General features: G+C 52.3%; 1 protein-coding gene across 2 annotated transcripts in view; it reads right to left on the bottom strand.

Moving 5' to 3' along the window:
- Positions 1-23,611, bottom strand: part of IQSEC3 (IQ motif and Sec7 domain 3) — a 100,603-nt gene that overhangs the window by 29,680 nt on the left and 47,312 nt on the right. The window contains exons 3-5 of one of the 2 annotated variants that reach the window (XM_003796443.1): positions 20,836-21,115; positions 10,100-11,265; positions 8,155-8,316 (exon numbers count right to left, since the gene is read on the bottom strand). In XM_003796443.1, the coding sequence (XP_003796491.1) occupies positions 8,155-8,316; positions 10,100-11,265; positions 20,836-21,115 (1,608 nt within the window). The remainder of the gene's footprint in view (positions 1-8,154; positions 8,317-10,099; positions 11,266-20,835; positions 21,116-23,611) is intronic. The other variant, XM_003796444.2, reaches the window with a different exon arrangement.

Genomic DNA, 23,611 nt, shown 5'->3' with positions numbered 1-23,611 from the left:
CGGGTCCAGAGGGATTCTTCTCTGAGATGAGCGCATGATGGGCTGGGCGCACACATGAGGGGAGAGATAGAGACTTCGGTTTTGGACACGGAAAGTGTGAGATGTTCTTTTAGATAGTTAGGGTTTCCCTGCCTCTGCTCACTCCCATGCTGGTCACAGCCCTGTTGCTTCTTCAGGGTTCTGGGCTCTTCCTCCTTCTCTCCTCCCCATGGCCACTGGCATGATTTAGGGCCACATCCTTTCTCACCATGACTGTCACAGCAGTAGCCCCCAAACCATTGTCCAGAGCAATCCTTCTAGGCTGCTCATTTGGTCCTGATTCATGCCTCTCCTTATAACTCAAGTGTTTCCCACATCTCTGGGGTGAATCCCAAGATCCTCAGAAATGCAAGCATAGTCTGAGACGGGGCCCTTTGAGCTCCCGTTTCTCCTGCCCCTTCCCTGCTTGGCACCACCCTGCAGTCTCACTGTCATGCCTTTACACTTCTGTGCATGTCACCCAGCTCTACGCTTAGCTCTCAACCTCTCTAGGGGTCTTCTCAGACCTCCACAGTACTTGAGGCATGCCTTCTGCTCACCACTGCAGGGATCTCCCTGTGTCAGAACATTCCAGTCTTCCCCACTGGAATAAAGAGCTCCTTCAGGATGGGCAGTTCTTTTCATCTCTGCATCCCTAGTGTATACAGGAACTGAACCAAAATTGAGTAGGACAAGTGACTGAGAGATCAATGGAAAAGTTAATGAACAGGCCCTGCGAATATCGGCAGCTGGAGAAGGAGCTTCAGTGGCCTGTGCCTTTGGAAGGTCTCCCAAGGGCCAGGGTTGCTCAGCCTGTTTTGCCAAGATCATCTGGAGCTGGTCCCAGGCCTGGACATGACCTCAAGGACTGCAGACCGTAGGCAGTAAGGTGGCATGGAGATACATCCCCCCTCTTCCTTCAGCTGCGTGTGTGTGTGGGGGGGGTGAGCAGGAAAAACCAGCACAGTGGCCCTGATCAGACGCAGCCAGCGCAGGGCAGCACCTGACTCTGGAGAGGAGGGGACGCTGATAGGTGAGCAGCTGACAGGTGGGCAGGTCCTGCTTAGGCCTCCCTTTCTCTCCTGTGGGTCTCCGCAGGGGCTGTGGCTGATACCTCATCAGAGTTGGGGAAACATAAGCACAGATGTTCCTGCAGCTGTAGAAACAGGTACAATCTTGCATAAAATTGCTTGTTAACACTGATCCGTGTGTGGAATCAGTTTGTGGTGCAAGGAAATGAAGCATTCTACAAGGCTGTGATCAGAATGAATTTTGTCATCTCAATTTTTTTTTCCTTTCTTATGATAGCATGACAGCGTCTGGAAGATAGAGACACAGTTTGGCAGTTGCCACCAGGTAATGGTAACAGCAAAGATTTTTAATTGGCCAGAAGAGATAGCAACAATCTGAAAGGTGAAGGCCTAGCTGAAGCCTGGGAAGAAGAGTGTAAGAGCTTGTACTCCGGGCGGGGGGAGATTGAGCCCACATTTGTGAGGATTAGGATGGAAAACTGAATGGCCTATTGCCTCAGGATATAGAAACCCTGCTATTATCCTGCAGTTCTTGGCTCATACCATTCAATTAACAATATCTCCATCCGCCAGAGAGTTATTTTTGTTAGTCAGAACTCATAACATGCCCAAGAAAAGTCAAGACTTTTTGGAAAAGTGCAAAGTGGCTAAGAAAACAGAAGAGGGGGAAAGCTGAAGCAGGACCTGCCAGTGTTCCTGATGGTGACATGGGGACAAAGAAGATCTTATTTGAGGGGCATCTGCCAGTCATGCACTGAAGACTCAGGGGTCAAAAGAATTAACTGAAACTCCAACCTTCAAGTGCAGCTCAAGTCACCATCACAAAGATAGGAAAACAACCCAACTCATGAATGGATTAATAAACTGTGGTATATGTATACCATGGAACATTATTCAACCATCAAGAAAGATGGAGACCTCACATCTTTTGTATTTGCCTGGAAGGATTTGAAGAATATCCTCCTAAGTAAAGTATCACAAGAAGGGAAAAGCAGCATTCAATGTACTTAATACTAATATGAAACTAGTAGATAAACAACTACACACTCACATGAGAGAAAAACACATTTAAATTCAACAAAGGGAGGGGAGGGGGCTAAGGCGTGGTACGCTCTCACCTATCGGGTATCATAAAGGGGTATATGCCACACCTCGTGGAGGAAGGACTCAATCACAACTCGGGACTTTACCTAACAAATGTAAACAATGTAACCTAATTGTACGTACCCTTATATTAATCTGAAAATAAAAGATTAAAAAAGAAAAAGAACTAAGAGCAAACTACCTGTGCAAATTAGGAGGTGACAAGGATGCACGGGATGATTGTCTTTTGCTGGACTCAGCAGTGTCCCTGTGTGCCAGGGGTTCTCACACTGGAGCATGTGTGAGAACTGTCTAGCAGGTTCTGACACGTGGATTGCTGGCCCTGCCCCTAGAGTTCCTGATTCGGTGGCCTGCAGTGGGGACTGAGAGTTTGCATCACTAACAAGCTTCCGGGTGCTGCTGGTGCTGCTGGTGCTGCTGGTGCTGCTGGCCTGGGGCTCCCTTTGAGAAGCACTGCTTTGTGCCAGTACCAGTGGGCAGGCAGGCAGAGGCCAGGGCTCTGTGTGAGACACCGTTGGGTTTGCACCTTGTTTCCACCACTGGGCTGTTAGTTACATGGCCCTTTGGTGTCTCATTTTCTTACCTATAACATCCACTGGGTAGGCTTATTATAAGTTTAAAAAGAAAAAATGGGTATAAAGTTCCTGGTATACAATAGGACTTAATAAATGACCATTTTTACTATGTTTCTAGAGACCTACTCTGGATTGACAAGCCAGGTGAGTCAGGGGGTTCAAAGTGCCCTTGAGCTTAGATATTAAGAAGACCCTGCACGTCACCACCACTTAACTCTGCCTGGAACTGCATCATTAGACAGCCATCCACTGGCTTTTTAAATATACACGTATCAGCGAGAGGAAACGGAATCTAGCTCAGACCTCTTGAGACTTATAAATCGGTTTCTCAGCTTCTGCTTCCCAAATAAGAGGGAGGAGGATCATAGCACAGCAAATAAAGCTGAGTCGAGGGAAGGGGTAGTCCCTGATTCCGTTCAGTTCTTCTGCCAATGGCCAAGAGATGAGCCATTTTTTCTCTCTGGGCCTCCATTTCTGCCTGAGCAAAATGAGAGGGCTGGGTTACCTGACTGCCTATGGAGTCTTTGAGCACCATGGTTCACAATTTCAGTCTGATAAGGACTACAAATGCATTCAGACCACGCTTGTCTTGGGATGTAGAACAGAGACCAATGGTGCAGGGAACAGAGCCATCCTACCTGGCTTCAGACCTCTGTCCCTGACCTGCTCTGTGGCCGTGGGCAAGCTACTCAACCTCTCTGTTCCTCAGTGCCTTTGCTGGTATAGATTAACAGCCCTCCCTGACAGAGTTGCTAAGAGGGGGAACGAGGTTTTGCATATAAGGTTCTTGGGACAGTGCCTGCTGGCACACAGTAAATGCTTGATACAAGAGAGCTGACATTATCGTGTCTCATGGCCCACTCAGTGACTAATGGCCCTCTTCAAAAAGCACAGTGGATGATGACTCCCTGGGAGCCCCTTCAAGAAGTCCCCTTCTAAGAGAGGCCAGTTGCATGCACAACTGTACATCTCACAAGGATGGAGAGAGACCCATCCTGAGCTGGAGCTGAATAACCAAGAGGGGGTGGGCGTGGGGGTGGGAATATTCATACGTATAAAAGCCCAATTTCTAAGCTAAGGTGATGCAGCTGAAGGAAGGCTTAGCTCTGGACTGAGACACCTACTTTTGGGGTCCCAAGGTCTCCAGATACGGGAGAAAGTGAGTCTTACACTCATGACTCAGGAGAGTTGGGCCAAGGCCTTTCCGAAGGCACCACTTAGAGAGGGGACACCTCCTTACGTTCCTCCAGGCCTTGGCAAGGAAAAGTCTTCAAGCAATGGCGGTAACCCCAGTCTTCTATCCCTGCTTGTGCCCAGCCTGCCCTTCCCCTCCCTATGGCAATTCCTGAAGAGAAAGGAAATGGTTCTGAGCTGACACACAGCAGCATGGGCGGGACATTCCCAAATCATTCCTTCCTAGCGATGAAAGACCAGAACCTTCCCGACTGCTGAGTTTGACAGACAATCTGTCTTCATTTCTAAATGTCCTCTAAGAAGAACAAATCTGTTACACTCTGGCCAGCACATCTCCATGGCAATGATATAATGAAATCTGACCCAAACGTCAAACTCTAACACGTCTCAGAATTTAACAAAGGATGGAGTAGATGGAGTGGAGGGGAAGGACACCCGGGAAACTCTCTTCTGGCAGCCCAGCCCCACAGCCGCCCTCCATGCCTGTTCATGGAAATGGTAGACGCCAATGCCCTCCGTGTGCCTGTGAGTCACATTGGAAAAAAATCATTTGGGCCAGAAAAGAGGCTGCTCATAGCCAGTGTGGAACATCTCCCCATCCGCTGGCCTTCAAACCTGCTGAAGCGAACATTTCAGAAAGGAAGTAGAGCAGAGCCCAATTTCCCAGCCGTGTGGAAGCTGAGAGAGAGATGCTTCCAGCTCAAGGATGCCGAGCATGGCTGCCTTCTACAGTCAGGCCTGCCTCCGCCTGCCTCCTCTCACCATCAGGAGGGGCCTCCTAGACCACGGGAGAGGTCTGGAGTGAGCTGCCTCCTTTCCCCCAAAGCTCAGCAAGTCCCAGCATGTTCTTGTCTGCTGAGGAGACCTGACTTCAAACCAGACCCAAGGTGCCCCTGTGTCAGGGCAGTGGGACAGGGCTGCTAATGCTTATGCTTATGCTTTCAAGGTAGGGAGACAATAATAGAAACAGCTGATGTTATGGAGAACTCCCTAAGGGTCAGGTCCTGGTTACACACTTCATGTGCATTTGAGACACTGATTTCATATGAGCCTGCTACTATTATCACCATGTCACTGATGAGGAAACAGCTGATTTCTCCTTTACAAAGCAAGCCAACAGCAAACCTGGGCAGGTGGATGCTGGGGTGCGCGTGGTCCTGAGAGCTCAGATGCCTTCTGGCTCATGCAATCATGCTGGCAGAATATATTCCTGCCTGGGGGGGTGTCTTCTGTGGACAACATGAGACAGGAGATGGAGACAGGAGCTTCCAAGGGCACTGAGGGCGCAACTCTGGAAGCAAATGTCACTGCATTGATGCTGTTCCTGTCCTGCCCTCTTCCTGCCCCCACAGGGGCTTCTGGCCTCTACCTGCCCCATCTGGCTGCCTCTTGGCGAGAGCTGTGGCTTTTACCGCCTTAGTCTCCAAGGTGATGGCTCATTTATGTCCTTTTATTAGGCAAACAGCTTTGTGCAGAATGGATGTCACTTGCTGAATGTCACCAGCAGGGGCAGGGGAGTCATGCAGAATCCCGATGACCCCTTATAAGGTCTGGGCAAAACAGTGGGAAGCTCAGTCTGTGTGTGTCTCTTCTCTGGTGGGAGTAAGGTTCCAGGCTAGCTGGAGCGTCCTGGCTTCCCTGCTATAGCCTGCCTCTTCCTGACTCTCTATCTGCCCCCTGATCTTTGCAGGGGAAGGCTCTCTCCACCCTGGAGACAAGCATCCCTCAGACTTGGGGTGGGACAGGGGTCCTCTCTGTGGTGCCAAGTCAGCCTGCCTCAGAGCCCATGGCCCATCTGGCTGCAGAATGAGGCACAATTGACCAAGGCTCAGCTTGGCACTCAGCCCTGCCCACCCCAGGGTACCAGTTGGCAGCCCCTTGGCTTGCCTGCCATGCTTTCCCCAGGCTCCTCTATTCCTTTTTCCCCCATTGACACCTGCAAGTTCCTAAGACCCTGAGCTGTGCCTCTCTCTCTCTCTCTCACACACACAGAGGAGGCCCCAATCGCAACACTCAGGAGGCACACAATTTGCTGAATGAACATTGAAAGGCCACCTCATCCCCTCACACACCCCCTCCCCACCACTGGTGTCTCCCAGGAACCCTGGCACCCTGCACTGCCCCGGAACCTGAGGGCTCCTTTGGAAAGATGACAAAGCATAGCCTCAGGGCTTAGGGCAGGTGATTCGCCACGATGCCAGCGTGCTACAAATGCCCTAGAAGCAGGAAAGATGATAGATCACAGGACTTGGAGGGGCCTTCACACTGCTCAGCACTCTCATTTGATAGACAGGGACACTGAGGCTTAGAAGGAAGGGATTTGCCTAATCTACACAGCACATAGGAGCAGAGCCAAGGCTGGAGTCTAGGCCCCCTCTCCCAGGCCCAGCCATGTCCCCTCCTCCACCATGCTGCTGCTGCTGCTGCCTCTTACTGGAAGAGCTCACCCTGAGGGGGCAGGAGTCCCCCCTGCCCACCCAGCTGACCTCTGCAGGGCCCAGCTCCCCACCCCAGCAGAGATAGAGCCCACAGGCTCAGTCTCCCAGGGACTGTGGCAATTCATTTTCACTGTGTTGCTCAGCACCCCTGGGGAAAATCTGTGTTCCTAGCATCCCAGAACAGTGTGGGCCTGGCAGCCTGAACTCCAGGGTGGCCTCCTGGAGACTGGGGAAGGCAGAGGAAACAAAGAGCAGGCGGGGCCTGTGAGTGGGCAGAGTCACTCCCACCCTGAGCAGAGACACAGTAGGGCCTTGGGGTGGAGCAGTGAGAGAAGGAAGCTACAGGGCCCAGCACCTCCCCACTCCCAGGAAGGAGAAGGCCACAGAGACTCGCCAACAGGGGAAGGTAGGAAAGGAAGGAAGGGAAGGAAAGGAGGGAAATGCGGTCTCTGCCTTACTGTGTCCTGAAGGGTTCTGGACCCCAATTCAGTTCCTCTGAGCAGCCCCTCAGGGTCCCACACAGCAGGGCTGGTGGGAAAGGGACAGGGCAGCCAGGGAGACCTTGTACACTGCTCAGTTCTCTTTCCTCCTCAAGGCCTTCAACTACCAGTTCTGAAAGGGACAACAGATGGTGTGAAGCCATGGAGAGTCGGAAGCAGGAAAGGATTTCAACCCAACTAGGAGCCATCCAGGGATCCCAAGGTTCCTGAGATGGATCTAAGCCCTCACTCTTGTAACTACACTCAGCTACCATCTCAGCACATTTGGGGATGCAACAGGGATGTAGGAGGGGACTATTCACCCCTCCCCACAGGCCTGGAGACACAGCCCAGAGGGCAAGGACTTCTATACTTGGTGACACAGCAGCAATCCTGCTCTAGAGACAGAAGCCAAGTCTCTGCACCCACTCAGGGACTCTGACCACCAAGGCCAGTGACTTCCCAGCTCCCAAACCCTCTCACAGGCCCTGGCTGCTCCAGTATCAAGTACAAAAGGGAAAGGTTCTTCCAGGACTCCTGGGGAACATTTCTGCTGATTGTCCCCAAGGAGAAAGAGAAGAGGAAGAAAAAGGGGCAGGGTCTCTACAGAATGACTTTAATGGGAAGTGAGCTTGGGGGTGTCTAATGGAAGCCAGAAGGGACATGGAGGAGGACAGAGGCCAGAGCATGGGAGGAGGCTCCAAGGCCCTATTGCTCAGCTCCAGGGGTACCACCCTTGCCCTGATAGTCCGGAGACTCACACACTCAAGGTTGAGCACTAGCAAAGGCCCTCATCTCTCTATTGTACTTAAAAAAATTTTTTTTGGTGGTTCGTTAATCTGTCTTTATGGGATCACAGGATTTTCTTGCTCTTACCCCCTCAGCATAGCCCCTTCTTTTTTCTGCTTCACGGTCTGACTCTAAGGATATAAAAAGGAACCTTGCCAGGGAGGGGATTTCTGGGGGAGGGAGGGCTGATAGCCAGGAGAGATGAGCCCAGTACAGACACAGCCCTAGTCTTCTCCTGGAGGTGGCAGGGAGGGCTGGCTTTTTGTTTACTTTGAGCATGTCTGTATCCCTGGACCCTGGAGGGAGCTTGGCCCTGGGTGTATTGGGCAGTGAAGGGCCAGGACAGACCCAGCACAGTCCTATCGGGGTTACGAGCTAAAGACCAAGATTCTGGACCTGGTGGCCAAACAGGAAGTTGCAAGGGCTCCAGGGAGCATGTCACTAAGGAATTGGCCCAGACTTCAGAGGTCCTGCTGAGAGCCCAGGAGGGCACCGTGGGTGTGGGAGGAGGGGCGGGGGCACTCACTCCAGCACATCTCTGTTGAACTGCTTCTTGCTGTTGCCCAGGAACTCTCCGATCATCTGGCGGCTCAGGCCCTTCCGCTGGAGGAGGAAATGGGCCACGCCAATGGGGGTGTCGGGGATGAAGCCGCGTGAGATCAGGAACTGGATGCCCTTGTCCGGGTTTCTGTGGGTGGGGAGAAGCAATAGAGCATGCGCCAGGGCTGCCATGGCTTCTTTCCCTTTCTTCCAGCCCATGAAACCCATAACTGTGCCCTGGGGCCCCTGGAAACTAAACTGACTTCCCAGGAAATGCCAGGTGCCCCCCATTGGAAGTACCTCTCACCAGAGCCTCAACCCCCTGAATGTCCTCACAGAGGATAGTGTGGGGCCAGAAGTGGGTGATGGGCCATCTGGTGCAAGCAAGGTGAATTCCAGAGCAGATGGAGGAGAGGAGACCTTTTCTGTTCCCACCTCCTCCATCTCCTATACCCATGACCCAGCAAGGAGGCCACCCCCCCCCAATTCTGTTATCAACACTCAGGTCCCCACCTCTGGCATCCCCTATCTTTGAGAGAGGATAAGGGAAACAGGAGTGGGATCCCTAATACCCCCTCTTCCCTCCACAAGGGGGACACAGAATCCTGCTCCTCAGGTTCACATTCCCCAGGCTGGGATCTCTGTCTGTGGGTGTGGTAGCCCAGTACGCTCTGCAAATCCACACTGCTCTCTGGGCTGCTTCTTATAAGCCCAGAGGAAGATAAGTACAGAATTAGAGGGTAGCACTTAGAACTTTTTCTAGCACTTTGACATTTCCAGGTCAACCAGGCATGTGATTGTTTTTCTAGCAATTCATTTTTATTGTATTTTACAAAGGTATCAGCCCACAATACATGGAGGGGGAGATAGTTGGAGGGAGATGAGTTTTCACGTGCACACAGAAGTGACGCTGTGCATGAGGAGGCTGTGTTTGCCAGGGCCGAAGCCTGACACACAAGAAAGAGCAGCAGATCTGGCTTCACCTACGTCTGCAGAGGACTGGCTGTTTATTGTGCAACTTGCCTTACATATTTTCAGAGAAAACAGCATAATACCCATCTCTGGCTATTGTTGGGAAGATTACAGATGCTTTATTTAAGGTCAGTTATGAACAGTAACTATTCCCCAGAGAATAGGAGTTTTCTGAGATGAGGGGATGTGTCCCACACAGCTTTGTGGGTGTAGTCCTGGCACTCAATGATAACAGCTGAATGGCAGGGGAGATGCTCTGGGTCATGAGGGTTATGGTTCAGATGAGTGCCTCTGGGATCGTGACTTTCCTCAGGAGGGGCGTGTGTGCCTCCTTGGCTTGGCCCTGGCTGTGTACATTTTGGTTGCAGGGCTGGTCTGGTTGGGGTCTCAGAGCTGTAGCAATTGGTCATTTCTCTCCTTCCATTCCCCGGTTCATGTACAGCACCTCTGCCTGCTTCACACTCTCTCTCCCGTTCCCCACTCCTCTGTGCACCCCTGCCCCCTCCTGCCTTCTCCCTGTATTCCCTGCATCACTCAGGCCCTCATGAGATACTGCCCTTCTCCTAACTTCGTACTCTAATGATTCTGCTCAATCCTTGAGCAGCCTGTACTAGTATTTACTTAATACTGTCTTGTCTTTTGAGTTTTCTCACTTTTGAAACCTTGGCTTCATCTTAAACAGTGACAGTTGTGAAAACTCGTGTTTGATGTGTTATTTTTTTTTTCCTTAATCCTTCTTAAAATAGACTCAGAACTATTAAAAATAACATGTGTGCTTCCTAAGCATTATCTCAGAGGTCAGGCATGGCACACACACTGCCAGGGAGAACCCTGGGATGAAGTGGTAAATAATGGGGAGGGTGGGGCGGAGGGGCTCTCCTCCTCCCTCCCTCCTTTCCTCCCTCCCTCCCTGGCAGTGCCCAGGACCCTCTGGTGCTCCTTGGCCAGTGCTCACTCACATGTTGAAGAGGTTGAGGCCAATGCGGTAGAGCCGCTTGCGCAGGGTGTCTGTGGAGAGCGTGGGAGACTTGCAGCTGGCTGGGTTCTCGCAGTGGTAGCGTGGCAGACTCAGGATCATGGCCTGCAAGGCCTCCTTGGAGGCGGCGGCTGACGATTCCGAGCCTGACTTGGCGGACTTGGTGGACGTGCTGCTGCTCAGGTGCTCTGAGCTGTTGCCCGCCTCGGCCTCGGCCTCGGCCTCGGCCCCAGCCCCAGCCCCGGCCTCAGCCTCGGGCCCCTGACCCGCCTCCTCTGTCCCCTTCTCCTCTTCCTCCTCTGCCTGGGCGACCGAGGCCTCCTTTTCCACCGCCGTCTCAGCGGCCCCCACCAGGTCTGCGCGCAGGGCCTCGCCCGCCTCCGCCTCTGCGCCTGTGTCCTCTACAGGTACGTCCCCCTGGCCGGAGCCTGGGGCTTGTGGGGCTTCCTGCCCTGGCGCCTCGCCCTGCTCTGCCCTGACCGCTGAGGGCTCTGCTAGGGCCTGGGCTGTCTGCGCACCGCGGCAGTTGGCCACCGACAGAGCCGTGGAGGAGGAGACGGAGATGTTCTGGTTGGCGATCTGCACTGTCACATCCCGGAAGGCCATCATGAGAGTGCTGCCGTGGCCCTGTGGCAGGCCGGCAGCCTCAGCTGCTTCATCTGCGGGCCCCGGGGCGGCGATCTCAGTCTCCCTCATGTCGGCCTCCAGGCCTGGTGACCCCGCAGCAGCCTGCAGGGCCTGGTGCAGCTGGTAGGCGCTGCTCTCCTGCAGGGAGCACACGGTCTTGAGGCTCCAGGTGCTGAGGGCGTCGTCGATGGACTTGGCCAGGGACTGCACCTGCTCGGTGAAGGAGTCCTCTAGCTCGGTGAGCGTGCCCGAGAGGCTGGGCGGCAGGGAGGGCGAGCGCACCAGCGGCAGCCCCACGAGCCCGCAGCCCTCCAGGAGCGCCTTCTCGGCCGCCAGGCTCTCAGCCGTGGGCGCCCGCGCCTTGCGCAGGGAGATGCGTCGCGGCAGGCGGCTCTCCAGGAGCGAGTTGCGAATCTTCTCAAAGTTCTTGCTGAGCTGGTACTGGCGAAAAGCGGTTTGGATGGTGCAAGCGGCGCGCCGGGATACCAGGTGGCCCCCATACTTGTGTTCTAGCATTTCAATCTGCAATGAGAAGGACAGAGAGGAGGAAAAGCTCAGGGGGGAGGCGAGAGGTGCAGCCCTCCTGAGGGCTGGGGCTGGTGGGTTTCAACCCACGCGGGGGTCACCTCACCGCACTTTGGCGGGACCAGGAATGTGCAGGTCAAGTGTGAAAATTCCTGGGGGTCAGGGCCGGAGATAGCAGGTCCTTGGCGAGGCTCCTAGAGATGTAGGACAGAGGATTCCATTCTGGGGATGGTTAATGTCCCCAGGGCAGGAGAGCAAAGAAGGGCCCAGGTGCTGCTGCTGGTACTCACATACCCCTGCTGTGGCGGTTATTAAAAAATGTTCATATCAGAGATGCATAGAGAAGTATTTATGGGTGAAACGCATGATTATCTTGAATTTGTATTAAAATACTGTCAAAGAATGTGGAAGGGTTAGATGACACAGTATTAATATTAATAAAAATATTTATAGGAATGGTTGGAGCTCGGTGATGGCTAGAGAGGAATTTATTGCATTATTGTTTGTACTTTTGTGCACATTTAAAAATAATGAACAATGAAAAATTAAAGAGAAATGCTGAGAGAGAAATTGCTGCTAGTCCTGCTCACCTGCTCCCCTCTCAGCATTCATGTCACTGCACTGGGCCACTTCCCTTTCCCTGAGAACATCATTGGGGTTTGATCCATCTCTGTGATCCCAGTACCCACTGGCATATGGTGGGGGCTCAATAACTGTGAATTTGATAGAAAAGATGGGTAGCGATCTCAAGGGTAGGAGTCCCTCCAGGCCACTAAGACCAAGAGTTCCACAATTGGAGTCCCTCTGCTCTCACAGTGGAAGCTGCCCAAGCAGGGCTTGGGGGACTAGGCTGATAGGGGTGGGGGCGGGACATGTCCCCTGGGCAGATCTGACCCCAGGAAGCTTCTGACAGGGAGACCAGTGTGTGTTCTGGGTAGTCACCTCCTCTCAGCTCTCTCCTTCCCCCTTTCTCCTCTTCCCTCCATGATCTTTCTCCTCTTAGGCTGCTGTGCTGTCACTTTTCCTCAGCATCAGAACTCTCAGAAAAGGACTAGGAAGGTGTGAATGGCCAATCACACTTAACCATGATTCCTCCTCCACCAGTTTTCATCACCTAAATGAAGGTTGAGTCCTATGTTAAGGGGATGGGCTTAATTGGTGGCATTGTACACTCAGATCAGCCCTCACAAAAGTCTGAGGGGGTGGAGAAAGTGTTCCTGCCCCGAATTTATGTCTTAATTACAACAGTATGCTCTACTCATACATTGCGTTCTTCCTGGACTAGGATCAGAGAGGTGGGCTGATCAACCCAGGTAAGAACATGAGCAACCCAGGCAAGAATATCTTCACTCCCGTGCTCTCTAGGGATCATGGCAGAGAGGGGACAGATAGAAAGGCCACATTTCATCCTCGATTAACACTTCACCTGGCCTCCTGTGACTCAACCCAAGGAGGCTGCAAGTAGAATGGCTATCCTCTATAATGCCAGCAATGCCCTCTGTTCCCTCCCTGCTGGGTATGAGGGATGCATGCCCCACAACCCACCCAGCAGAGGCACCCTCTTAGCCCAGGAGACCTCATGGATACAACCCAAATCCTTAAGGACAGTCCCAGGAAAAATGCAGCTCGTCAGTGCTCATCTCCAGCTCTTCCAGCCTTGCCATCCAGAGCCATTCCCTACCCCCAGACCTCGGGACATCATGCTATCTACCCCTACATCCAAACTTGCTCTCCCAGATAGCAGGAAACATGCAGATTGAGGTATAGATGGCCAGTAAGCCTTCTCCTATGACGCCCCCAGAAGAATCATTTGTATTTCACAATGTACAAGATTGTAAGCCAGAGGAAAAATCTCCATCACTGTCGTCACAACTGTCCTATGTTGGGCTTTCAAGATGCTCTTAAAAATCATATAACGTGTATTTGTGTTCTACTGCTATCTAACCAATTGCTACACACCTAGTGTAAAACAACACCGATTTATTTTATCATAGTTCTGTGAGTCAGTAGTCTGGGCACAGCTCATCTGGGTGCTTGGTTCAGGATCTCACCAGGCTAAGATCATGATGTCAGCTGGGGCTACCATCCCATCCAAGCCTCAGGGCCTCTTTCAAGCTCACTGTTGACAGAATTCAATACTAGTTCCTGGTGTTATAGGACTGAGGCCCTTAGTTACTAGAGGCTACTTGCTATTCTCTGCCATGTGGTCCTCCCATAACATGGTAGTGTGCTCCTAAAGGCCAACAGGAAAGAAGTCCCGTCTGGAATTTCACCCTTCTGATTAGGTCAGACCCACCCAGGACAATCCACTGATTGGTAACTTAATCATAGGAGTGATGTCCTATCATATTCATTAGTCCCACTCATACCCAAGGGAAGTATACACCAGGAGGTAGGAATCACAGGGGCCACCTTAGAATTCTGCCTGTCATAGCAAGTGGACACGTGCCTACTTGATCTAGGTATGACCTCGTGGACCCATGAGAAGCACAGGTACCTGCCTTGGCCACATTCTATTCCCGCAGAAAGCACTCTAGAAGGAAGAGACTGTGGGAGCTTGGCTCATTCTCCCTGCTGGATCCTGGCATAGTACCTGAGGCTGAGATGGAGATCTGGCCTTGGCCTAGGCAGCTTCCCCAAGGGGAAGTGTAGAGAGTAAGGAGAACTATTCATTTTCATGCCTCTTTTTCCTCAATTTCTGTATGTCTTTCACCCCTCCTCAAGAAACTGACCAGAGGCAGAGACTTCATATCTACTTCCCACCTGGCCTATTCAGACTTCTAGGGAAACCTCAGGCCCAAGAGCATTCTTTCAGGTTGTGTGATGCTGTCAGCCACAGAAGGAAGATACAAAATCCATTGTCTGAGATGTTTCCAAAATTACAAAGGGGGTGTCAACCCACTTGAAGGAAAAGATTGGCTGAGATGACCCTGGAAGCCCCTTTTCCTGCTAGTGTGGCCTACACTGCGCCCGAGCAGCAAAGAAAACCACACTGACATTCCTGAGTCCATCCCATTAAGTCTTCCACTGGATGTTGAGCCCCATGAAGACAGAGGCTCTGTCTGCCATGTTTTCTGGTCTCTTCCCCAGTGTGTGGACAGGGCTCAGCACATAGTAGGCCTTCTGTGGGTGTATGCTGGGTAAATTAGAGAATTAATTCCAAAGTTGATTTTGTGGAAACCTACTTAGAAACCTTCCCAATCTGATCTTGGTGTGTCCATGCACCCTCCAGACTCTTTCACTGGCGTGTCCACCCTCCCCTGCCCATCTACCCTTTCCACCTGCCTGCAGACCCTCCCAGATCTCCCCAGGCAACCCTGTAACTTCACTGGAGTTCTCTGCCCGGGGCACCAGCCTGAGTGAGCTCTTTCATTATCTATTTTCCACAGAACCTCTCGGAAGACTAGTTTGCCCTCCACTTCCCTGCAGGAACAAATGACAGACTACTGAGCCCAGCTCGTGCCCTGACTCCTGTGAGCTGGCCCCTGTTGCCTCTCACCTCACACAAGGGTCTCAGGATGCTCAATGATGCCCTGCTCATTGCTCAGCCCCAGGACCCTCATCAGCCTCGCTCCTCCCTCCTTTTTTTTTTTTTTTTTTTTTTGCAGTTTTTGGCCAGGGCTGGGTTTGAACCCACCACCTCTGGCATACGGGCCGGCGCCCTACTCCTTTGAGCCACAGGTGCCGCCCCCCACTCCTCCCTCCTTTCTGTAGCTCTTGATGTTTTCACTACGCAGCTCTCCCCAGCACTCATGACCCAGCTCTCCTAGGTCTTCCTGTCTCTCTTCAGCACCTTCATCCTGTATTCTGGCCATAAATTCCCTACACATGCTAGTCACAAGTCACACATGTGCCACCTTCCAGTGTCCACACACATTTTAACTTTCCCCCATGCACCCTGGACATCTTCCATGACTTGTCTGTTGGAAATCATTGGAGCAGCCCCTGATAGGTGATAATTAACCACTAATTAGGAGGGAACTGTGTCACATACATGTTCCCCAGGCTAATGCCTTCTCACCCTGCCTGTCTCCCCTAGGAGGCCTCGTCCACTGCCATTGTGCTGGGATATACTGAAGAACAAGCATCACCCAAGGGAGACACCCAGGCCCAGACTCGCCGCTTCCGTGCTGGCTCCTCTCGGACACATGTACCATCTCTGGCTCTCAGTCTTCCTATCTGTTAAGTGAGGCTCACCCTGATGACTCCACACCTTGCTGTGGGGATTAAATTGTTTCATGCAGCACCCAGCAGATGCTTAAGAAGTGGTAGGTACTTGGTGATGACAATGATTATGTCAGTGATCCTGCAATCACTATTCCTCTCCTTGATCATAGACCTGCATTTCTAACCCACGGATCCCTCTGCCTCTACAAAGCCATTGTCCCCCAAACCCTGTCCAAATCCGATTTCCATGGCTTCCTTACTGGTCTAACGACATTTGGCCTGCACTGCATATTACCCAGTCTGGGAAACTTGCCTTTATTCCTGGGTCCTTGCTGCCCCATTCAGTATGTTTGTCAGCCTCCCGTAGCCTCGTGGCCTCCACCCCCAGTACCCTTGACCTTCTCACCAGAGGTGACCACATGGGGCTCACTTGGGCCACCCCCAACAGCCTCCTCACTGCCTCCTGTGTCCTTCTCACTCCAGGGCAGATGCGACACAGGCCTTTGCTTGAGAACCCCCCCCCAAAAAAGCAAAATGCTTCCTCCTGGCTTTCCAACCCTAACCACTGGTCTTTGGCCTGCCTTCCAGCACCCCTGACAAAGTCCACACCACACAGCAGCACTCCTGGTCCGCCCCAACCGCGCTAGGTGGCCCTGCTGGAGCAGGTGCTGGTGCTTAGCTCCTCCCTCAGCCAGAACACTCCCCATCCTTGATTCCCACTCTTGTCCGCCTTCCTCTAGGTAGAAATATCCCCTTCTGCAAGGGACATCTCAAATGTGCCTCCTCCAGAAAACATTCTCTATCCAAAACCAGAAGGGTCACCCTGCTGAGGGCCCCATTTGAAAGTATTGTTTCAAACTTCTCTTTGATTTGATGCTTAGTTTCCTCCACAATCTTCGTCATATTTGTCCACCCATTCTTCCCTCGCCTTCCCCTCCCCCAGGCTCCAACAGAGTGCAAGTTATTTGCAGCATTAAACAGGTCTTAGTTATCCCACCCCACGCAGAGCCCCCAGCACAGTGCCCGGTGAACAGCTGCTCTGCGAATGGTGTTTGAATCAGTTCTGGGATCACCACTGTTCAGTCCAATCAGTCCAGCACTGTCCTCTTCCACTGACCCTAGCCAAGGCTGCTGCACCCCCTTCACTGTGCCCCACTGCTTCTTTCCCTCATTGCAGCCCACCCACCATGCTCACCACCAGCCCTGCACAGAGCTCCCTTGGCTCCCAGACTGCCCCTCACAGGAGATGTTATTCTCCACCTCCGTGTTCCTTGTGCCCAGAGCTGGGCCTTAATGAACGTTTGTAGACATAAACTCAGCTGAACACTCTGTACCCCAGGGGAAAGACAAATCCATGCACAGGCATGTTCCTTCTGTGTTTCCTAGCACCAGGGACGTGCTCCGTGTTCCGCACATGGGAACAATGATAGCAAGAGCAGGGCAGTGTCTAAGGTATGACTCCCAGAGCCCTGCTCTTTATGCAACTACTCAGTGAATGGCACCCCCAGAGGTGTTTGGAGACAATCTGCCAATTCTGTGACAGCCCTGAGAACAACACAGTCCTTGCTCTCATGAGCAGGAGGGGTCCCAGAAGGCACAGAGCAAATGACAGGCACTCAGCAAATGCATGTACCCAGGCCCTGGTCTGAGCTGAGCCCTGAAGTATGAGCAAAAGTCACCCAGGTGTGGCAGGACTGGGGACAGTGAGGAATGTTCCCAGTAGGGGAGGCCCAGAGGCAAAGGAGGGACTGGTGAATAGGAGTGGCTGGGACAGGAGGGGCAGGGGGGTGCTGGAGAGGCCTTTATCCCACATACTGCAGGAGCCATCTGAGGTTTCCATGCAGTGGGGGCAGTGTGACCAGAAGTGCACTTTGCAGAGATGATATGCTTCAACATGCAGGTGGGGCTGGATGAGGCTCAGCTTGAAGCGTGGGAACCAGTTAGACGCTCTGCATGGCAAATACAAGTGGGTAGGATGGCCTGGCCTCAGTTAGGGCAGTGGGGATGGCATGAAAGGGTGGGATTCGGGAACCAGTTAAGAGGTAGCATTAGTGGGACTCAGGGGGAGAGCAGAGGTGGAGAGAGACAAGCTAAGGAACCCTCCCCGGAGGCTCTGGACTGGCTGCCAGAGGAGGCCTGATTGACACCTCTGGAGGTGCCATTCACCACAAAATTGCATGAAGAGCAGGGCTCTTGACAGTCATGCCCTTGACACTGCCCTGCTCTTGCTATCATTGTTCCATGTGCAGCGCCATCCCTGGTGCTAGGAAACCCAGAAGAACATGCCCGTGCATGGATTCGTCTTTCCCCTGGAGCACAGAGGGTTCGGTTGAGTTCATGTCTACAAATGTTCATTAAGGAGGCAGGTTGGTGGGCTGGGGAGGTAACGACTGCCCAAGACTCTTTCCAGTCCAAGGCTGTGGGATCCTGTGTGGATGGCACAAACATGGGATCAGAGCACCAAAGTCTAGATCTCAAGGAAACCAGAGGGCAGAGTCAGGTCCTGGCTCCAGGCTGTATGCCCATCCCATCCTCCTCTATGTTACTAAATTATTGTTTCACCCTTTTCCTCCAAGCATCTTCATCATGCCAGACACTGTCAAGCACTGGGGATATAATGGTGTGTGAGTCATGTGCCCGGCTCAGAGAAAGCAGCCAAGCTAACACAGGGCTTTAGGGTTGTAACAGGAAACGCGACAGGGAATGCCTAGGACAAGGGGCCCCTAGGGAGGGTAGGGAGAGCTGCCAGAGAAAAGCAAGGATCACCCAAATTGAGTCCTAAAGCCAGAGAAGGCCAAGGACAGGAGTGATGAGAGGAGTAGGACCTGCAGAGTTAGAGGCAAAGGGGAATAGCATGGAAAGCCCCAAAGGGATACACGAGGCAGCTGAGTCCCAGAGAAGGCAAGCAACTTGCCCACGGTCACACAGTTCTTTGGCAGAAGATAGGACATCTCAGTCTCTTGTAAATGTGGGCCATGTTTTCAACCCCTTTTTGCCCTCTTCCTCCCACACCCACCCTATGCTTGACCTAGGGAGATAACATGAGCCTGGGATTCATCTATGCCCCAAGGCAGGACTCGCTGGCCCCTATTAGACCCTCTGCCAGTCCTCACCTCACCTGACTCCATCTTACTGGCCTGAGTGAAAACTTCTGCACTAGAATTATGCCTGTCATAGGAGTGGCCCCCAGTGCCCATCAGAGAACTCTCCATGCTCCCTGTTAGGATTGGACTCACTCTCCTGCCCAAGCCAACCAACATGGTTAGCCAGTCAATTGACTGGATACTCCCTAAATGGAACTGTAGTCTCTTTGTGGGTTAGCTAGGGAGTGTGCTGTTTTCTTCTTAGTACCATGCTCCCTTGTGGCTTTGCATATTATAATTATTTTTAAAAATATATTCACTCAATGAGCTCTTACTATGCCCAGGACACTCTGCTAGATGCTGGGGGAAGGGTACAAAGACAAATGTGACATGTTCTCCTGTCCTCAAGGAGCAAAGTCATATGGAATTGAGAGCACTCCTTCATCTAGGCCAACTGCCCCCCTAAGATCCCACTGCAGTGCCCCAGGCAATTGTCATCCAGCCCTCACCTGGGGTTCCCAGTAACAAAGAACTCATTGTGCACAGGGCAGTCTATATTTTTAGCAGGTCTATTGTATAGCCTGGGGCCTGCGATTTAAAATCCTGTACTGTAAACTCAAAAATTCTCTCAGAAGGTAGATCTTATGTTAAGTGCTCTTATTAATTACAAAAGGAAAAAAAAAGAGAATGTCAGGAAACTTTTGGAAGGGATGGCATTCATAGCTATGGTTTTACGGCTTCATGAATACATGCTTATCTCTTCTGAGCTTATAGTCACATGAAACCCTAAGCCTTTCTCCCTGGTCCAGGGCTGCTCAGCTTATACTAGTGTGCTGTGGGCTTTTCAAAGCTAAAAGCAGAACTTCAGATTTTTCCCTATTACATCTGACTTTTTTTCATTTAAACCATGTTTCTGTCCTGATGAGATTTTTTTCGGTCTTAGATTTTATCATTGAGGTATTAGCTGTTCTCTTTCCATTTTATGTCATCAGAAAGTTTGGTAAATATAACTTTTATGCCTTTATTCAGTGCCTGGTCAAAGTGGTTAACATGGACAGGACCAAGGACAGTGCTCTACTCACCTCCCAAAGAATTAGCACTGATCAATGTTGGTTTTTTGTTTTTTGTTTTTAACAATCTGCTTGAGAATAACCCACTTGACTATACTGTCATCTAATCCACATATTCCTATCTTGTCTACATAGCTATCTTTGGAGATTTGGTCAAATCCTTTACTGAGAGGCAGTTGCACTACCCCCAGCTGGCCCCTGATCTGAGATAATAGCTTGGAGTCAATGCCAAAGAGAGAAACGAGGTTAGCTTAGCTGGATTCAGTGGCCTTCCTTCCAGCTTCAATTAAGATTCATCTTGTCCATTGGGCTGGAGAGTGGTTCTTCCGAACCTACACATTTTGGAGCCAGGAGGGATCCTGGAGGCAATTCAAGGCCTAATTCTCATTGTTGCTGATGAGAAAACCAAAGCCCAGAGTGTTTAACTGATACACCCAAAGTCACAAAGTTAATCAGAAGAAGAAAGAGGATTGGATCCCGTGTCTTTGTCTCCAAGTTCAAAGCTCTCTCTTGCCAGTATCACATCATCACGTCTCTCTCTAAGCACACACACACACAGACATACTCAAATACACACACTTACACACCTTCCTTTGGGTCTCTTAACTATCCAGTTAAGAGATAGTTAGACAAACCGAGGCATTGTCTGGGTGTTCAAAGGGAGCCCATGACTGAGCACTTCTCCCTGCTTTACAGAATGGAAGATAGAGGCCTAGAGCCCCTCCGTAGAGTTTGTTTTCTAACAGGGGATCTATGCACCCTCCCCCGCAGTCTGGACTGATCATGGGGAGTCTCAGCCTATCTAGATGAGACCACTGCTCTTGTATCCCCTCTGAGGCTTGGGTGGGCACGTCCCTGGGCTGTCACTTGTAAGCAACGAGTGGAGGTGGGACTTTCTCAGAGAACAATGGACTGTGTGCCCAGTGCCTCAGCGGGCCACTTAGGCTTCCTGTGCATTGTGAGAAGCAGGGACCCTGGACACACAGCTTGAGAGCCTGGCATGGCAAGGGCACACACTGTGTGGGGTGTAGGCCCTGAATGGGAGTGAGGCAGTGCCGCTGGCTGGTTCCTCGAGGGACTGGGCTATAGTGAAGGGCAGATTAGATCACTGTTTGAGAGAACTGTGACAAAAGAGGTGTGCCTGCAGCAGAGGGGGCCCAGATGGGGAGACCCCTGGTACCCTGGTCAGCCCTGAAAGGCAGGGCCTCTTCACCACCCTTCCCGCCCCCCTTGGAGGCCCTGGGTACCTGTTTATTCTTTAGGTCAAGGGAGAGTTCGTAATCGGAGGCAGCAGGGGTGTGGGAGCAGAGCGCTGTAGCCAGGGCAGGCTGCTGCTGGCCAGGGGAGGCCGCGCGGTGGGGGCCAGCCCTCGAGGGGGCACCCCCCGCCCCCAGCTGCTCCTCCTCCTCCCGCAGCTCCAGATCTTGAGCCTTCAGGGCATGGGCACTGGGTCTGCCGGCTGCCACCACCGCCGCTGCCACCATGGAGTCCTCCATGCCCCCACCGGCCTGGGCGCAGGAGCCATCACTGTGAACAAAAGGCAACGGTGCTCGGTGCTGGGTCGGGGGAGAGGGAAATGGGATGCATGAGGAAACTCTGGGCCAGCCTTTCCACTGGGTGACAGGCCTTTCTAGTGACAGAGACTGGCTAGGGTATCTACGGAGGGCAGAGCCCCTGGCAAGAAGGAGGAGCAAGGCAGAGAAGATGAGCCCGAGGAGGATCCCAGATGGGGGAGGGGCAGCCATGGCCTGAGCTCAGGAGCCTCTGTGCAGACTGTGGCTAGCTCTGGGCTCTGCCTCTTATTAGCTGTGTGACCCCTGTTTCCCACTCATAGGGATGTTGGGAGGCTTAAGTTAGTGAAAATTATCAAACTTGTGTCTGGGTCATGGTCACTGCTGTGCGGAAGTGTTAACTACTATAACCATCAGTGGCCTTGTGCCTTGGCCATTGCCTCAGGTAGCTGGGGGGAGCCGACTCACACGGGATCAGTTCTCTCTTCAGACTACCCAGGGAGGGAGGATGCTATAAGACCTGGCTTAGGCATGAGCCCTCTGGGGTGGATGAACTCTAGCTCTGGGGCCCAGGTCAGTGAAGACAAGGGCTCTTGCCCTGCTGGGTGTAGGGAAGCTTCAGCTCCTCCCTGGGGAGCCATGGATGTGGTTCTCCTGCCTATGCTAATAAGACACATCTCTGGCTGGAGCAGCCACACTGCAGCCTGCCCTGAAGAGTGAGTTCCCTGAGGTTTCTTCCCTCCCCACCTGCCTCTATGTTCTGCCCCTCCCTGGAGGTCCAGGGCTGAGCTGCCTCCTCCATGAAGTCTTCCAGAATGATGGCTGCTTTCACTGCTCTGTCTCTTAGAATACAGGAGCTGTCCCTAGAGAGTCTCTGTCTATTTCCCAGAGGAGCAGCAGCAAGGTGGTCAGCAGCACAGGCTCAGTCCAAGCCCTCCCCACTGCGCAGCTGCGGCAAGTCACTTTTCCTCTGCCCGTAGTTCTCTCCTCTGTGTAACAGAGGGCCTAGCACCTGCCTTACAGGGTGAGATGCGGAGAAAAGGTGTTTAGCATGGAGTGTGTAATCAGTGAACAAACTAACCCCCATCTGCCCCTTTCTAGAGGCCAGGGCCCATATGTTATTTTATTTACATCTCCATAAGTGCTGGGAAAATGTTGAGTACTTGGGGATGGGTGAATTGAGGGGAACCCTTCTGCCACTCTACAATGGACAGTGGCAGAAGGTCAGACCAGAAAGGACCTCCAGCAGTCCCCATTGCCCATTGTGGAGTCCCCAATCTCCACTTTTTTATAGATGAGGAGCAGGGCACAGGGAGCTGGGGTGGCTCTGGTACAGGTGAACCAGGCAGCCTGAGGACTTGTTTCTTCTGGGACTTTGCTGCCATGAGAGATGCCCCAAATCTCCCCAGGGGAAGGACCTCCCCCTGCTGCTTCCACCCACCTCAGGAGGTACAGCAGTGCCCCTGCAGCTGGAGCAACTGAGGGTGGGACAAAGAATCCTCCTCACTCTCTCCACCTGCCCTCCCATCTGTCCTCCCCATACTCCCTGCGCCCCTGCAGGTAGAGGAGCGCTGGCTGCTGGCCGGCTGGCCCTGGCAGCAGGGACTCCTCACTGCTGCTGTATCTCTCTCTGCTCCCCTGTTTCTCATGGGGCCGCCAATCACACTGCATGGCTGGAAGGAGCTCTAGATGTTTTTCATGTGCTTTTTCACTGACATCACCAGAAAGTTCTTTCTAAGGTCTAACTTCAACCCTTCTTCCTATAATACATGCCCTATCTTAACTCAAAGCACATGAAAATAGCTTTTTCCTGCCACTAGCACAGCTTGTGTCCAGGACCTGGAGGGTAGTGTTAGGTCTCACCCATCTCTCCTCCAGACTGTCCTTGGCACTGATGCCTGCAGCCTCTCCAGGCCAGACCATTTTCCAGGGTGTTTAGGGAACTGGTGGCTACTGGGATTAGCCTTTTCCTCTCTTTGATTGCTGGAGTGTGTGTGGCAGGAGGTACTGCAGAGTTATTCCCCTGATAGCCACACTCAGCCAGTGACAATGGGGACCACTGGATACATTTCCCAGCTCCCTTGTGCTTTGGGTGGGACAACTCTGAGGCACGTTCTCCACCGTCTCCCAGGTGTTGCCAGTGGGGTAGATCCCCAGTCATCAAAGCTGTGGCTGGATCGTTGGTGAACCCTGCCTTGGTTTCCTTCTCTCTTGTTTTCTCATTTTCTCCTGGGAGTCACCATGTCCTAAATAAACTACTTGTGTTAACACAAAACAAATTTAAAAATCACCTTCTATATGGGCCTTTGGTTGTGGGCCACCCTTCCAGAGACAGAGAAAACTTTCATAAGGCCTTTTCACCTGCACACATTCACAGAGCCTGGGAGTTAGGCCTCCCTTCTGCAAAGTCCAATAAGCACACAAGCACGTGTGCATACACTCTCAGGCACACATACGCATGCACACTCATGCACACACTCTCATGTGTGCACACACACACTCACACATGCAT

The sequence above is a fragment of the Otolemur garnettii genome, unplaced genomic scaffold, assembly GCF_000181295.1.
Source record: "Otolemur garnettii isolate 467f Iridium unplaced genomic scaffold, OtoGar3 scaffold00104, whole genome shotgun sequence".
Lineage (NCBI taxonomy): Eukaryota > Metazoa > Chordata > Mammalia > Primates > Galagidae > Otolemur > Otolemur garnettii.
The sequence above is the reverse complement of the archived record's forward strand: the minus strand, read 5'-3'. Positions and strand labels throughout refer to the sequence as shown.